This window comes from Diadema antillarum, unplaced genomic scaffold, assembly GCF_040938485.1.
Source record: "Diadema antillarum isolate AM-2024a unplaced genomic scaffold, OU_Dant_1.0 scf00000191, whole genome shotgun sequence".
NCBI lineage: Eukaryota > Metazoa > Echinodermata > Echinoidea > Diadematoida > Diadematidae > Diadema > Diadema antillarum.
This window is the reverse complement of record NW_027271080.1, coordinates 613,765-630,842: the sequence shown is the minus strand read 5'-3', so window position 1 is coordinate 630,842 and position 17,078 is coordinate 613,765. Positions and strand designations below refer to the sequence as shown.

Genomic DNA, 17,078 nt, shown 5'->3' with positions numbered 1-17,078 from the left:
ATCTTGAGCTTGGTTGCTCTGCCCGGTGGTTTATTCTAGAAGCTCCCGTGCTTGGTTGCTCTAGGTTGTCGACGATGCCCTGCCTGAAGTAGCGGGTCGTCTCCCCTTACTTCTGGTCCTCTCTGGAACCGCAAACTGTGGCTCTCTCTGCAGCCCTAAACTTGGTCCTCGCTGGAACCCTAAACGGTGGCTCTCTCCCTGGAACCCTAAACACCCTGTTAATTTAATAACATGATACCTCCCTTATAATTTGTGGTCTTTAGTTATTCCTGATTCTATTCATATAACTTCAACAAAACATATAATTATATATTCCATCATATTAACATTGACTAGCCACACATAATTTCCATAATAATGTTTCACCATGGATCATTATCTTTCATTGTTGAATAGGGGTGATTGATCAGCCCATTAAAATCTAAGCGTTGTTCTAATTCTCTATTTCTTTAACAATGCAATTAAAATTCGGTTTGACATACAAACATCACACATACAATGCAATATCGGGAATTACATAGGAACTTACATGGCATAAACAACTTCAATTAAATGATCGTGTACTTACAACAGTTGTTGGTGTTTACACTCGAATCCTCCTAGATTCTCTGCTGGACGGTCAGGCTGTCCAAGCCGAAATGCAACAATCCCTGAATCACACTGATTCCAAATAACACTCTGCTACTCTAACTTCGCAATCTCGAAGTACCATAGCCTGGTCCTGAGTGTTCCGCAAATAATGTGGCATCTGAATTTTATGCCCAAACACTGCATATTTATACATTTGTTGGACCATAGGTCTCCATGTAAAATTAGTTAAATGAAGTCAAGTGACTTCCTAGAAAGTTTTCATAGAAGTCCTGCCCCCTTTTCTTATTGGTTGGCGTTTTCTGTCTGTCAAAACTTTCCTGAGCATCTCATTTTGCATTGGTCAAGCCCCTGCTTGACGTCATCACTTCCTGTCCACGGAAACCAAAATTCTTTGAAGTGGTCCTGTTGTGACTTAGCTAGAAACTTGTGTCTGACGTCGTGAATGACGTCCACATACCAGATAGTATGAAGCATACTACCAGGGATACCCTTTCCTCGTATTTTGACGTCATGTAGGGTTTACTCATCCCAAAAACATTTAATTCCAAATCACTCTCTTTTACTTTGATTGTGCATCGCAACATCTCCTTATATGGTTATTTTGATGCAAGCTTTTGTCTTTAAAGCTGCACTACTTTTGTAACCATTGCGATAACATCAATTTCTTACATGAGCTACCTAATAAACAGTACCATTGTAGTACAATGAGACAATTTATTACGTGACAAATACAAAATATGTCATATCCTGACACAACCCCCCATTTCAAGATAGTACTGCTATCTACAATAGTATTTTCACGTATGAAACTAATTTGTCCGTACATACACATGACAATATCAACATTTGATAATCCCCTTGCTATGGGTAAACATGCCCCTCTTAATCTGGACATCGGCTCAGGAAGTCTGCCCCAACGTTATCTGTTCCCTTGACAGCGGTCACGTGGTAGCGGTAGGATTGGAGGGCAAGTGCCCAGCGCAAGACTCGGTTGTTTTGCAACTTAGCCTTGGCAATGTACATGAGGGGACGATGATCCACCTCAAGTTCAAACTCTCTCCCATATAGGTAAACATCGAACTTTTTTACTGCCCATGCAATTGCGAGGCACTCTCGCTCTATGACGGCATACCGTCGCTCTGTGTCTGACAACTTCCGGCTGATGTATGCGATAGGGAACTTCTCTCCCTCTACGCGCTGCATCAGTACTGCGCCGATGCCTACGTCAGACGCGTCAGTCGCCAGTATGAACGGGGATTCATGGTCTGGAAGATGGAGTATGGGGGATGAAGTCAGTCGAGACTTCAGCGTGTTGAACGCCTGCTCTTCCAGGGGTCCCCAGTCTACGCGGTTGGCTCTGTCTTTCTTTGTTAAGTCCGACAGCGGTGCGGCGATAGCTGCGAAGTTGGGTATGAACTTGCGGTAATACCCAGCTAGCCCTAGAAACGCGCGTACCTCCCGCTTTGTTTGCGGCACCTCCGCCTGTAAGATCTGCTCCACTTTCTCAGGGTGAGGCTTCAGCGTGCCGCCACCTACGACGTGCCCTAGAAAGTCGAGAGTCTTGAAGCCCACATGACATTTACTTGGCTTCGCGGTCAACCCAGCATCTGCAAGCCTCGAGAGTACAGCTTGCAAGGAATCCAAGTGTTCTTCCCAGGTCTCGGAGAACACAAGGATATCGTCGATGTAGTTCACTACATTGTCGAGTCCAAACAGCACTTCTCGCATCAGCCGTGAGAAGGTAGCTGGTGCATTCACCATACCAAACGGCAGCACGGTGAAGTGAAACAGGCCTTCAGCGGTGACGAATGCTGTTTTCTCCTTATCAGACTCGGCCATGGGTATCTGCCAATACCCCTTGCTGAGGTCGAACTTCGAAAAGTATTTACCTCTTGACAGCTTCGCTAGAAGAGTGTCAGCAATCGGAATAGGTTCTGGATCGAACACAGTTATAGCATTCAATTTGCGGTAGTCGACGCAAAATCTGTTACTTCCGTCCTTCTTTTTCACTAGTACGATCGGTGACGCGTACTTGGATCGTGATTTCTCTATCACGCCCATCTTCAGCATTTCGCTCAATTCTGCTTTTACCGCAGCTTGCATAGATTGTGGTAGGGGATACGGCTTGCTTACCACGGGGTCAGCGGTAGTAAGTGTCACTGAGCATTCCATCGCGTTTGTTCGCCCTGGTACATCGGTTAATTGCGCATCAAACTGATTTAGCAGATCGGTTACCTGCGCTGCTTGTGACTCGGCCAGTTCCGCATCTATCATCACGTCAGCCACGCTCTCATTTTGCGATAAGGCGGGCAGTCCTATGCACGGTCGGTCGAGATCGGGTTCGACCTCCTCTTCGACTACGGAGATGGCATTCGCTTGGACTTCATTGTCCCTACTTCGCGCACGGTCAACATACTTCTTCAAGAGATTAACATGGTAGGTCTTGACCTTGCCATTGACCTCAACTCTCACATCACATCGCCCTAGTGTGCCTGTGACCGTATACGGTCCCTGCCATTGCATCAGGAGCTTGCTTGCGCTCGTTGGCCTCATAATGAGCACTTTGTCGCCAACCTCAAACTTTCTGTCACGTGCCTTTGCGTCATAGTACTTGGCATATCTTTTCGATGCGCGCTTGAGCTCCTCATGCGCCACTTTGCAAGTCTCCTCGAGTCTCGCTCGTAGGTCCACAACATACTCGTATGTTGTTTTGACCTCTTCGTCGACTGTTTCCGCTTCCCAGATTGTCTTAATCAGGGAGAGAGGTCCACGTACAGTCCTGCCATACAGCAGCTCAAACGGACTAAAGCTAAGGCTAGCTTGTGGTACCTCCCGATACGCGAACAACAATGCCGGTAAATAACGGTCCCAATCCTTGGGTCGCTCTGCACTCATTCGTCGCAGCATGGCTTTGAGAGTTCCGTTGAATCTCTCAACCAACCCATTGCACATGGGATGGTACGGAGTTGTGTGAAGCTGCTTTACGGACAGCAAACGCCCTAACTCCCTCATTAGCTCAGAAGTGAACTGTACCCCTCTATCAGAGAGAATCTCGTCTGGCAAACCTAAGCGGCTAAACATCTCGACAAGCGCCTCAGCCACTCGCTCGGTTTCAATGCTCGGTAATGCCATAGCTTCGGGATAGCGAGTTGCGTAATCGACCAGCGTCACAACATACCGATTCCCACGATCGGTCTTGGGGTCAAAAGGTCCTACGAGGTCAATCGCCACGCGCTTGAACGGAGTATCAATGAGCGGCATGCTCGCGAGCGGCACGCGACCCACGCTCCCCTTATTCACGGTGCGCTGACAGATATCACATGATATGTAATATCGCCGGACATCATCTCCCATACCTGGCCAATAGAAGCTTTGCTGTAATCGGTCGAGTGTTTTCTGTGTTTTTAGGTGCCCAGACATTATGCCATCATGGGCAAGCGCCATTAATCCATCACGGTATGCGCTCGGTACGGCCAATTGTCGAACTGGCTTGCCATATTCCAATTTTGTAGATTGGAATTCGCGATAGAGCAGGCCTCGATGCACGAGAAACTTGCTCTCATTTCCTTTGCTTGTGGTCGTTTTCTGACCACTCTCTGCTGCTCGCCAAGCCTTCGCAAGCGTCGGGTCAGCTTTTTGCGCTGCTTCATACTCACCTTTACTCGTCGCGAGTGAGAGTGCACTTGCTGTCGGCAGTGGTTTGAGGGGTTTCGCACTTTGCGCTTTCTGGCCACGTGTCTCTACCGCCCCTCCCTCGGATGATTCTACCATCTCTTCTTCATCTACCACTACCTCGTCACTATCGAGTGACCACTGTGGATCGGAATTATTTTGGTCCCTGACCCCGGGAATATTCCCCAAAATAAGCTCATACATTGGGTCTTCCATAACCAGAGCTTCCACTTCCCCAGTGTAGAAAGGCGTGTCTACCCATACCCTAGCAATGGGGAATTCTCTGACAGTCCCGTCTATCAAAACCACCCTCTTCTTCTGCCCTGCAACAATCTGAGGGGTTCTAACAAACACTGACTTTACCACGGCTGTACTACAGCCACTGTCCCTTAGAACGGACACTACATGCCCTCCTACTTTTCCCTGAAGAACAGGCAGGTTCACACCTGATGGTCTGACTCCCGAAGAGCATCCTGCCTCGAGAAGGGGTATTTCATCCCCCGAAGCTAGCTTCACATACGAGCCCGGCTGTCTTGCCGTTTCATATCTAACGGTGTTAGCCTCAATACAGGCAGCCCCCTTTCGGTCCTGACTAGTCTTCTCCTCAGACCCCTTTATTTCATCCAAAGCAGCAGCCCGGTTTGGTCTCGGACTATTCGTTTTGGCCTGGCAGTTTCGAGCCATATGACCTGCCTTCCCACAAACATAACAACCACTTGACCCCTTATTTCCTTGTGGGCCACTGAATTTGGAAGCCAAATGACCCTGACTTTGGCCCTTGTCAGGTCGCTTTTGGTCTTTGTAGGAGTGGTTCTTTTGTTCCTTATGGGGGTGGGCCTGACTGTATTGATCCGCTAGCTTCGTCATTTCATCTAAGTTTGCCGGATGTCTCTCGCGGACAAACTGCTTCAGCTCTTTCGAGCTCCTGGCATAAATTTGATCCATTATCATCAATTGAATTAAGTCATCAAACTCAGCCCTAAAACCAGCTAACTCTAACCAACGCAAGAGATAGCGCTTCAGCCTCTCGGGTAACTGACTGTGAGTCTCGCCAGGCTCTACCTGCGAGCTCCGGAATTTAGCTCTAAATCCTTCTTCGTTCAACTCATACCTTTGGAGTAAGGCGGCCTTTAATTCATCGTAATCATTTGCAAGTTCTGACGGCATTCGGGAATACACTTCCAGGCCTTTGCCCGTCAACAGTGTACTGAGGGGTAGGGCCCACTGAGTTCTGGCCCATCCCATACTCTCAGCGTATCTCTCAAATCTGCATAGATAGGAATCTAAGTCATCTGTTTTCTCATTGAAAAGAGGTAATTTCACCTTTTTCATGCTATTACTAGGAGAATCATTCCTAGGTCTGGCTGCTGCAATTTGCAGCTCCAGCTCTTTCATTTCTTTCAAATGTTCCCTTTCCTTTTGTCGTTCCTCTCTTTCCTTTTGTTGCTCCTCTCTGAGCTTTTCTTCCTTCAAGTCTAGTTTATCCTTTTCATCCCTAGCAAAATCGACCAATTCCTTGCCTGTCAGCCCTGCCTCCTTCCCCACTTTTATGAGTTGAGAATACACATCCATTGCTATGTACAGTCACGTTACTATAGCAACAATCACTTCAATGTAATCTGACCTTAAGACACTGGACCTTGAGCCTAACTCTCACTGGCCAGACAAGTGGCCACTGGCGGTCTAACCTTTGGCTTCTTGTTTCGAGTTGTCAGTTGCACATATTGAGTTGACTGGTCTAGTTTCTAACTTTTAACAATTGCTGCCCGGATTCTCCACCAATTCTTGTCACAGGGGACTTTCCTCTGAATGTGGGGAACGAAAGTCCTCCCTGCGACTGGGATCTTTTCTATAGTCAAAGGTTGACTTTCTGTAAATGCAGCAGATTGTTAGCAGACCATTCACTCAATCAACTCTTCCGACTTGTGCAACTACAGTGCCTCGAAAGAAGTAGCCAATCACACAGTGTTCTTACAATATAACAATCAGTAAGATTTATTATACTGGACTCCAATTGTCGTTTACAACAATAACATAGTACAAACTTGAATACAGATATCCAATTCCACTTGATCTTGAGCTTGGTTGCTCTGCCCGGTGGTTTATTCTAGAAGCTCCCGTGCTTGGTTGCTCTAGGTTGTCGACGATGCCCTGCCTGAAGTAGCGGGTCGTCTCCCCTTACTTCTGGTCCTCTCTGGAACCGCAAACTGTGGCTCTCTCTGCAGCCCTAAACTTGGTCCTCGCTGGAACCCTAAACGGTGGCTCTCTCCCTGGAACCCTAAACACCCTGTTAATTTAATAACATGATATCTCCCTTATAATTTGTGGTCTTTAGTTATTCCTGATTCTATTCATATAACTTCAACAAAACATATAATTATATATTCCATCATATTAACATTGACTAGCCACACATAATTTCCATAATAATGTTTCACCATGGATCATTATCTTTCATTGTTGAATAGGGGTGATTGATCAGCCCATTAAAATCTAAGCGTTGTTCTAATTCTCTATTTCTTTAACAATGCAATTAAAATTCGGTTTGACATACAAACATCACACATACAATGCAATATCGGGAATTACATAGGAACTTACATGGCATAAACAACTTCAATTAAATGATCGTGTACTTACAACAGTTGTTGGTGTTTACACTCGAATCCTCCTAGATTCTCTGCTGGACGGTCAGGCTGTCCAAGCCGAAATGCAACAATCCCTGAATCACACTGATTCCAAATAACACTCTGCTACTCTAACTTCGCAATCTCGAAGTACCGTAGCCTGGTCCTGAGTGTTCCGCAAATAATGTGGCATCTGAATTTTATGCCCAAACACTGCATATTTATACATTTGTTGGACCATAGGTCTCCATGTAAAATTAGTTAAATGAAGTCAAGTGACTTCCTAGAAAGTTTTCATAGAAGTCCTGCCCCCTTTTCTTATTGGTTGGCGTTTTCTGTCTGTCAAAACTTTCCTGAGCATCTCATTTTGCATTGGTCAAGCCCCTGCTTGACGTCATCACTTCCTGTCCACGGAAACCAAAATTCTTTGAAGTGGTCCTGTTGTGACTTAGCTAGAAACTTGTGTCTGACTTCGTGAATGACGTCCACATACCAGATAGTATGAGGCATACTACCAGGGATACCCTTTCCTCGTATTTTGACGTCATGTAGGGTTTACTCATCCCAAAAACATTTAATTCCAAATCACTCTCTTTTACTTTGATTGTGCATCGCAACATCTCCTTATATGGTTATTTTGATGCAAGCTTTTGTCTTTAAAGCTGCACTTCTTTTGTAACCATTGCGATAACATCAATTTCTTACATGAGCTACCTAATAAACAGTACCATTGTAGTACAATTGGACAATTTATTACGTGACAAATACAAAATATGTCATATCCTGACAACTACTCCTCTCTTCTTAAACTGATCAAATGCCCTAGACACTCTGGTAGTTGGTGATTAGTTTTCCCTACATTTTAACACGAAAACGTTGTCACAACTATCTTTCTTTCCTTTTTAAAAAGGAAATATGACATATCGCATGTGGGGATGCTAAACTTATGTTAATATTCTTTGGGCGTTTGTTTAACATTATAAATAAAAGTTAACTGTAAGGATCTGTTAGAACGTTCTTGATTAAATGCATTCAGCGTATAAAGGCAATGACTGTGTGTCCTGATTCAAGTTTCAACTTCAAGTTTGTGAAACATTCATTTTCCATCTATTTCATGTTAAACACATATAAGATTGTACACGGAAGGCAGAACCTCAAAAAAGCAAAGCTTGTGGTGAGCTGCCTAACAAAATACATTACATCACAAACACAAGAAACAACAAAAACATGAAAGTTCCCATGGCAATATTAAAATGAGATGTTCCTCAAAGAGAAGTATTGCAGTCTAACAGAGGGGCTTCAGTAAGTATGAAAATATGTGACGAGCTACAGCCTAGCAAAAATTGCATATATCAAAGTTAAACGTAACATATTTATAAGTGCTAGTAATCAGTAATGTGAAACCTCTTCACAGACGTAAACAAGACAATGAATGAAATGCACTGTTTCCAACTGGATCATGAATATACCCCCTTACCGATATATTCAAATTCTATGCATGTCATTTTAACAAAGGTTGTTCCTGAAAACCTGAAGGCTCGCACGAGGCCTGGCTGACACAGCAACAACTAGTGTATGCAAAGTGGATTCCAAGTATTGAAATGCCGTTATAATGTACAGGTTACTAAAATAACTCGTCACCAGGCCCAGAGAGAAGATACATCCACAAACTTGACTACATCAGTAAAAAGTTCTATTATTTCAAAAAGAAAGACGATTTATAATGGCTTTTAATTAGACTGAGAGAAGGTGCAGATTTTAAATGGGCTGGGAGATTATTCCAGACCTTGGGACCAGAAAAGCGCACTGTGTGTAGGAATGAGACTTTTTTATGTTTTGGAATTTGAAGTAGTGAAGATGATCTAGTTTCATACTTATGGTATTCTGATTGTTGCCCAAAATTCAAGGCGTTCACGAAGTAAGTAGACACGTATTAACTAACCCTGTAATTTTATTGAAATTCAGGAGGAAAACATTGATGAATCTGTTTTAATACAAGATTAATCCAGCAGCCATCTGATCCGAAGCTTTTTTAATATTTCTTTCAAGGTACACCGAGTAAGGCCTTCCAAAAACAATGGTTATCATCTCAGGCCTATGACGAGAGCAGCACCTCTTCTCCAAAACAGACAAAGGCTCTTCAGGTATTGTCCACTATAAGAGTAGAGTCTAAACCCGCTCCCGACGACGATGACGAGCCTGATGATGAGAGCTGGCTAACTACTCGCTCCGGGATTACGATATTCACTCGTCAGACAGATACCTCTGGTATAGGGAGCACAGATTCAGGTGCCACCGAACTGACATCTCGTAAGATTAAGAGTGATCGACAATCTCAAGACTATAAACAAAATTTTAAAGAGAACTGATGTGCCAGGATTATTCTGTGTAGATTCTGCAAGGGAAGGGGGGGGGGGGGGTTCTTAGTAAATTGAATGATTCATTATAATTCATAATTCATAATTATTTCTTTCTTATCTTAATAAACAATCTGCCTTTGATATGTAGCTCAGTAGTTATTGTTCATAAGGGGATTGCAAACTGCAAGCCTTGATTTTCAGCAGCCCCCTCCATTTCCAACAACTTTTCTTTTTTTCAGAACGGTCGTAAAGGTACGCTAGGTCGCAGTACAAAATGGCATATTTGTTCACAGTATTTTCCTTTATGGAATTCTTGTCTTGATTTTGTGTAAGTATGTGCACGTAAATATTCTACTGTAATTCTATTATTGTTGGAAATGAAGATAGAATGAAATGCGATGAATTTATTAATCAAATGCTTCATTAGACAAATCAACCATCATGAGAGATCTGCTGTGAATACTGCAAAAGAAGAAAACAATTGTAGTACGATTTGGTGCTTAGTTATATTTACTTTAAATCAAAGTGAGTTTAAATAACTTGTTTACCTGCCTTGTATCATTATTTGAAGAGTTTGTTCGCAAAAACCGATAAGTCCATTTTTGAAGATTTTGAAGTACGGTCTCTGTCATAAAGTACAAAATAATACCTTTTAAATAATATATTGGTCACTACTTATAGAAGTAAATTTTCGAAGTTATGGTCAAAAGTAGCAAAAATTTTCTTATTATTCTCTTTATTTTTCTTGACCTTTAATCGCAAATATCTCCATTTGGCAAATATGGACTTATCGGACAAACTCTTCATTTGTTCACTACGTTCATGTTGGTTCTTTTGTGTGGTTTGACTATGCTTGTTTAGGCATTCTAACTTTCCAATATTCTAACGTCTTCCCCACTCTCATTCTGAAGAACATAATTTTCATTCTATGTTATCTATTGTCCTTTCAGCAGGTTCCCTATAGGGATACATAATGAGGCCTTCCCGTAAGACCACAAGACATTTTGATTGTTTTGCCATTTTGTATCCCTTCAGATTATTCTTTTGGACACGTCTCATACCTTCGAATTATTTCCTTTAGGTTTTATAGAGTAGACTCGACAAAAACATTTTGCAAATCGTAGTCATTAAAAAAAGTATGCGATGCAAATGCATGTTGTCTGGTGTTCATTCATGATACCCTCAAAATAACTTTATTTGGGACCAAATAAATATCTAAATATGTGTCATATATGACATTTCAATTTTCTCCTATTCCTCTTCATAATAATTAGGTACGTCCCTCACAGCACCCACCAAAATACGTTCCAAACCAAGATTCTGCCAGTGAAATAATCTTTCAATCATTGCTAAGATACTAATTTGATTAATAAAAGTCATAGAATATACCGTTTCTTACACTGAACACATCAACATGCATGATTCTATGATACCATAATGTTTTCTAAAACACATTGCAGAGAAAATGCAAGTTATGCTATCACGCAATAATTGAGCCATGCATAATCTATGATCTACGATGAAGCTGAATAAAGATGTAAAGAGGAAATATGTCGAAAGGGCATCGCGATTGGGATTTTTGCTGTCGGGTTCACCATGGGTCTCGATCAGTCGTGAACCTTGTCAAAAAAGACCTCCAAAACAAAAACGAAATGAAACAAACCAAAACAAAGCAAAGCAAAACCAACAAGCAAACAAAACTAGACACACCACATTATAATTCAACATATGAAGAGTTCCTTTTCAAAAGGTGTTAAATCCAATTTTCATCAAATTTGACTTTTTGACAGAATTGTAATCATTTTTAGAAGTCTCATTCAGTAAAATCTTCAAAAAATAATTCAAACTAAAGAAATCGGGCAATGAAAACTGAGTTTAATTCTATAATGTGCTAAATTAATCCAGCAGGATCTAACCAGAAACCCGTGTCCATGTCTGCCCGCACTTTGACCCCAGAGTATAGCCATCAGGCTAGTTAGCTTTCCTGCCTGCATAGCTTTGTAGGTGACCTACATATTACTTTATCATTGGCTGTGAAATCTTTCTTTTCTGTAACGCATGATTATTATTCGGAGAGATGGAGTAAACAGGAAAACATAGACATAGAATCATTGCATGAAAACACTTAAAAGCATGTGAATGAGAATCATGCTTTTCCTCCTTACCATCAAAAGTAGATTTGGCACCTTTTGGAAAGGAACGCTTCACTGATTTTTTTTTTTTAAATTGAATTACAAAGACAAGCACACCGCATGCGTATTTGAAGACAAATGGGCACTTCAATACGAACATGCACAATCGCCAACAAGGATTAAACATGAGAGGGTTTGGATTTTTGAAGAGGGTAGATACTATTTTTCGTAATTCTCAATTTTAACAATTTCTTTTGGTACCATATTTAACTGGAGCTTCCATTGACGCGATCTGCTTAATGGAGAAACGATTGCATGGGATGTGTGATGGAGACGGGAAAACCCTGCCGTTCCCTGTCAACGAGTCTTTCGTCGTCGACATCGTGAATGCGGTGAGAAACCAGTGTGGTGATCACGACTTCATCTGGCTGGACTGTACCTGTTGCTGGCCATCGGATCAGACATCGTGGACCAGTTCTGACTTCAGCACAAACGGTGACTGGCGATGCGGGTATCCTCCTGATGGCAACAGTGTTCTGTTAAACAGTCTGTTTCTTGTCCGATTTCGTGGTAAGTGGCTTCATTTGTATATTTTCAAGCTCAAAATGAATATGACAACTTTTGTACAATTGTGACCATGCATCACAAAGCGAACAGAAAGTAACCAGACATGGATCTTTAGTCAAGGACAGACTCTGAAACAGCAGACTTTGAGCTTTAAAATGATGTGTAACTCAAATCAAATGGACTCTCCTACCCTATCTAAATATTGGAAAGAAAGCACACACCCCAGGAAAAGTGTGAACTGAGAAAAGAGGCTCTGAAGCACAAGATCTATTCAAGCGCTTAATCTTTACCAACCCGTGCTAGCTGTGCGATGAATGGGACCAAAAAAAAAAGAACAACAAAGGATGTTAACCACCAGAGTAAAAACAGTGAAGGGATTATAAGATTAAGCATGGTTTATCAACACATTCTGTCCATGATTACTGCAAATTTTCAAGGCAGTAGCATCATCTTTTCTAAAGTTATTAGAGTTGAAAGTGAAGAGTGTTTACAGGGTTTTTAAGAACGAAAAGGGGACTCTATATAAAGACACACCTAATCACACTATTCTCAAAATAGTGTTCGAGATAATCTTTTATATTCTTTGTAACAAATTAGGATATCGCTCCTCATTATCCTTGGTTTATACCTCTATTTCCTTCATTCGGAGCAGAATGGCACACCAAACATATTCCTTAGGGTTAACACTAGGTTTAACCATCAAATCTTCAGGTGTTTTGCAACAGATGATGTGTACTAATGTACTAAGAAAATTGATATTGTTAGCACTATCATCAAAAGCAGACAAGACCACACAAGGGAAATTCATTCTTGAAAGCAGAACATCTCTCTTTCCTAAAGGTGTGATTTCACGGAGTACGCGAACGATTTGTGAAGGACGCGAATGGCAAAGTCCAACATTCGTATCTTAGTCTGCAAAAGATCTCCAAACGAACGTGAGGGTTCGGGAGCGTCGTTAATTGTTCGCGAACAAATGGCGAATGTCGTTTTTACTTTGGCGAGAATTTCAAAAAGTTTTTAAAATTTTTGCGAACCTTTTCCGCACACTTGGTCGTGATTTGGTCGTGATTTGTTCTCGAAAGTGTCTTTAAAGCCTCGTCATTATGCGCAAGACCTTCGCAAGACACGCGCGATATTCGCAAAATTTTCGTGAAACCCCAAACAGGCCCCGAAACTTTGGAGAATGTCTCGCGTACAGTATGTTTCGCGAAATCTGCGAAGTTTTTCCGATCATTTTACGACGTAACCGCAAACTGTTCGTCTACCTTTTGAGACGTTGTCACGAACGTTTAGCGCATGTTTGGGGGATGAATGACCTTTATACGTTTTCTACAAATCAAAATCGTATCATACATCTAATCAAACAATTATTGCCAACTATGTAGAAAGAAATTAAAGACTAGCAAAGGGAAAGAAATGTTTGATGTACACAAAAATCGCAGAATACACTTAGAATTAATCTAAAGTATGCAAAATTACATTTGACTCCAGAAATTATGTGTTGGAGAAACTGCAAAAAAAATATCAAAGCCCTTACTAGTGGAGATAGGTCTTAAGAAAAAACTCTAGGCACGCACACAATAGAAAAATGAGAGAAAAGGAAAGGAGAAATACAGGGAAGAAAAAAAATTCAACTCAAGACATCTCCCGCCTCTTCTTGGGTACATTTTCTCCCATGATCACTGAAAAATTTGCGTTGTTCGCATTTCCGTCGCGTGTTCTTCGTGTAAGTAACATGCTGTACTTTAGCAATGATACACACGACATTCGCACATACGTCGTGAGAACTTCGCAAAAATTGCGCAAGAATGGTCTTTGGCTTCATTGTCGGAACACAATTCAGAGAAAAACTTTTCCGAATGTTAGATTTTGTCATTCGCATCCTTCGCAAATCGTTCGCGTGCTGCGTTAAATCACACCATTAAGGTGTGATTTTACGGAGCACGCGAACGATTAGTGAAGGACGCGAACGGCAAAATCCAACATTCGTATTTTAGTCAGCAAAAGATCGCCAAACGAACTTGAGGGTTCGGAAGCGTCGTCAGTTGTTCGCGAATGTCGTTTTTACTTCGGCGAGAATTTCAAAAAAAAATTGACATTTATTTGCGAATCTTTTCCGAAAACTTGGTAGTGATTTGATCGTGGTTTGTTCTCGAAAGTGTTTTTAAAGCCCCGTCATATGCGCAAGACATTCGTAAGACACGCGCGACGTTCGCAAAATGTTCGTGAACCCCCAAACAGATCCCGAAACTTAAGGTGTGATTTCACGGAGCACGCGAACGATTTGCGAAGGATGCGAATGGAAAAATCCAATAATCGGGAAAGTTTTTCTCCGAATGTGTTCCGACAATGATGCCGAAAACCATTCTTGCGCAATTTGTGCGACGTTCTCACGACGTATGTGCGAATGTCGTGTGTATCATTACTGAAGTACAGCATGTTACGTACAAGCAGAACACGCGACGAAAATGTGAACAACGCAATTCTTTTAGTAATCATGGGAGAAAATGTACCCAGGGAGGGGTGGGAGCTGTCTTGATTTGAAGTTTTTTTTTTCTTTCCTGTATTTCTCCTTTCTTTTTTCTCTTTCTCTATTGTGTGCGTGCCTTGAGTTTTTTTTTTAGAACCTATCTCCTCTAGTAAAGCATTATCATTTTTTTTTTGCAGTTTCTCCAACACATAATCTCGAGAACTTTGCAAATGTAATTTGGCATACTTTTAGATTCATTTTAAGTGTATTCTTCGTTTTTGTTTTTTTGTACATCAAACATTTCTTTCTCTTTGCTAGTCTTTAATTTCTGTTTTTACTATACAATTGTGAATAATTGTTTGATGCTTAGATGTATGCTACTATTTTTATTTGTAAAAAACGTAGGTCATACATCCCAAAACATGCGCTAAACGTTCGTAAGAATGTCTCAAAAGGTACGCGAACAGTTTGCGGTTACGTCGTAAAAAGATCGGAAAAACTTCGCAGATTTCGCGAAACATACGCCAGACTTTCTCTTTATACGATGATTTCCCTAACGGTCTATCCCAACCAAAACAACCGATGGAATTTAAATTCCATAAACATGCTATTGTAGACGGGTGCTACAAAAATTCAAAATGATTCCAGATATAATCGATGGCTCAACTCATCTCAATTCTCTATTTCCCCATATGCGATGAAAGTGAACCCCGAGGCCCCATCAACTTGATCAAGATTTCAATGTTGCAAAGTAAAAAAATGGGGACAGTACTTAGACACTCTCCATATGTTCAAAAGTTAATCTCTGGACTCCTCTAAAAGTCAAATCTCCCAAAGGTTCTGTAGTCTAAGGTAAATTGAAAGTAACAATCTGTAATCGAAGTTAAAAAGTAAGTTAAGCTACTAACAAATTTCTTTTGCTCTCATTGGAGACAATGATTTCTTCTCTCTTCCCTAATCCTTACCCCAAAAGAGTCTTATCATCATTTTGTTCTCCTGCTGCAGACTATAAGCCCATCGGCAAAAGAGGGCTTACCGTAATGATGACTGATGGTGATGCCCTACGTTTCAATATTCGCTATTATGGTAGTATAAAATCATTAGGTCACAAAGTTTGCGTGTGATCCTGGTTTCACTGCAATAATCAGGTTCTATAGTTTAGCGCCGGAAAGTCTTGTTAAGAATGCAGGTCGTATATAAACCTTAATGATAGGCGTACATATCATGATATGTATATACCAAGGGGTGTGTAGCCTCCCGTAAAGGCTTTTCAAATGCAAACATTTAGATCCTTAATTTGGTTTGTTCTCTCTACAAAGAAAGTTACCACCTGCAGTGTAGTAATAAGTCCAAATTCTTTGAAAAAGCTCCCTGGAATTTTTCGTTGTACCTGACTTGCAGTATCACCCTTAAAGAGGAAGTTTCCCGCAAATATACATGTGGATTGAGTGAATGCAACAATATTAGCAGAACACAGAAGTGGAATCTGAGGATACTCGGACAATAATTGTTCAAAAGGTATGAATTTTACAAGTTAAAGTGCTGGATGAGAAGTCTATAAGTATACGGCAATTGGTGACGTCACGGTAAAACAAAGAAATGAAGAAAATACAGAGAGTGTTTTTTTTTTTCATTTTGTCTTGCATAATATACAAGGGCAATTGACTACACTTCTATCAGAGATCAGGGGAATAAACCTACCCTTTATGTCAGTAACGAGTCAAAGGAATGTGTTTTTACTCTGAAACACCGCAAAGAATGAAAATTAATGCTTGAAATGCTGACACAGACTGCCGTTAAGGAAGTACAAACTGAAGCTGCGTGTATGATAAACACTTCTAAATAGCCGCACCCTACGTACCTAAGGGTTTGCTGGTAACAATGTGAAGTGACTGCCACAGTGGTTTGCAGCGAGAAAGTTTACTGATTATGAGTTCTAGTTGATTGCTGATTATAGTGCTGTAATTTGATATAGTAATGAAATTTAATGGTACAGAAGAGAAATGTGTAAACTTTAATAGTGTCTTTAAAAGGCAACTGCCGCACTAGTGACCATTGTTAACTTTAGAAATTCCATTGGTCAAAGTAAAAGCAGGTTTCAGTCTCATTTCGAAAAGTATATTGAGTCATACTCATGATATCTTTGCATCACTCGCAGTCTCCTGGTACACAACAGGCAGTGATGTGCCAAACACAATTCGGTATCCGCAAATGTTCCTGTGAGAGAAAAATTGATCAGACATCAGTTTGAGGAGGAGTTAACTTTATAATTAGGCCAGGTTTGCAGCCAGAGAATTCATAGCCTTCAATTTGAATTTAAAGTTTATGTTCAAATTTCATATTTCCCTCTTATTGTTTATAATTATCACAAAATGTGAGTGATTTGACCGAGGAGAGGGAATTTGTGCGTGTTCTCAGATTATTTTCTTCATTTTATTGCGTACTAAAAATTAAAGACTAATTCATTGGTGATGTGTGCGTCATTCAGCGATTGCTCTGTCATGATATGAATATGCATTTGACTAAAGATGGCATGTAAAGTGTGACATTAGCCTATGCACACTTAACAAATGTTTTGTTAAACTGGGTGGGGCATCCCACGAGACCGACACCCACAAGTCATACAGCCTTTACGAGTTCGACATTTGAAAAAGGGTCC

At 41.2% G+C, this 17,078-nt stretch overlaps 1 protein-coding gene across 1 annotated transcript; it reads right to left on the bottom strand.

Annotated features, from left to right (window-relative positions):
• Positions 1-1,473: 1,473 nt before the first annotated feature.
• On the bottom strand, positions 1,474-5,658 carry LOC139723438 (uncharacterized). The gene has a single exon (XM_071634681.1). The coding sequence runs from the start codon at positions 5,656-5,658 to the stop codon at positions 1,474-1,476; it is 4,185 nt and encodes a 1,394-aa protein (XP_071490782.1).
• Positions 5,659-17,078: the final 11,420 nt, after the last annotated feature.

What these genes read in the sequence shown, in the direction of transcription:
- LOC139723438 (XM_071634681.1), bottom strand. Translation starts at nt 5,658, where the DNA reads ATGAAAGAGCTGGAGCTGCAAATTGCAGCAGCCAGACCTAGGAATGAT.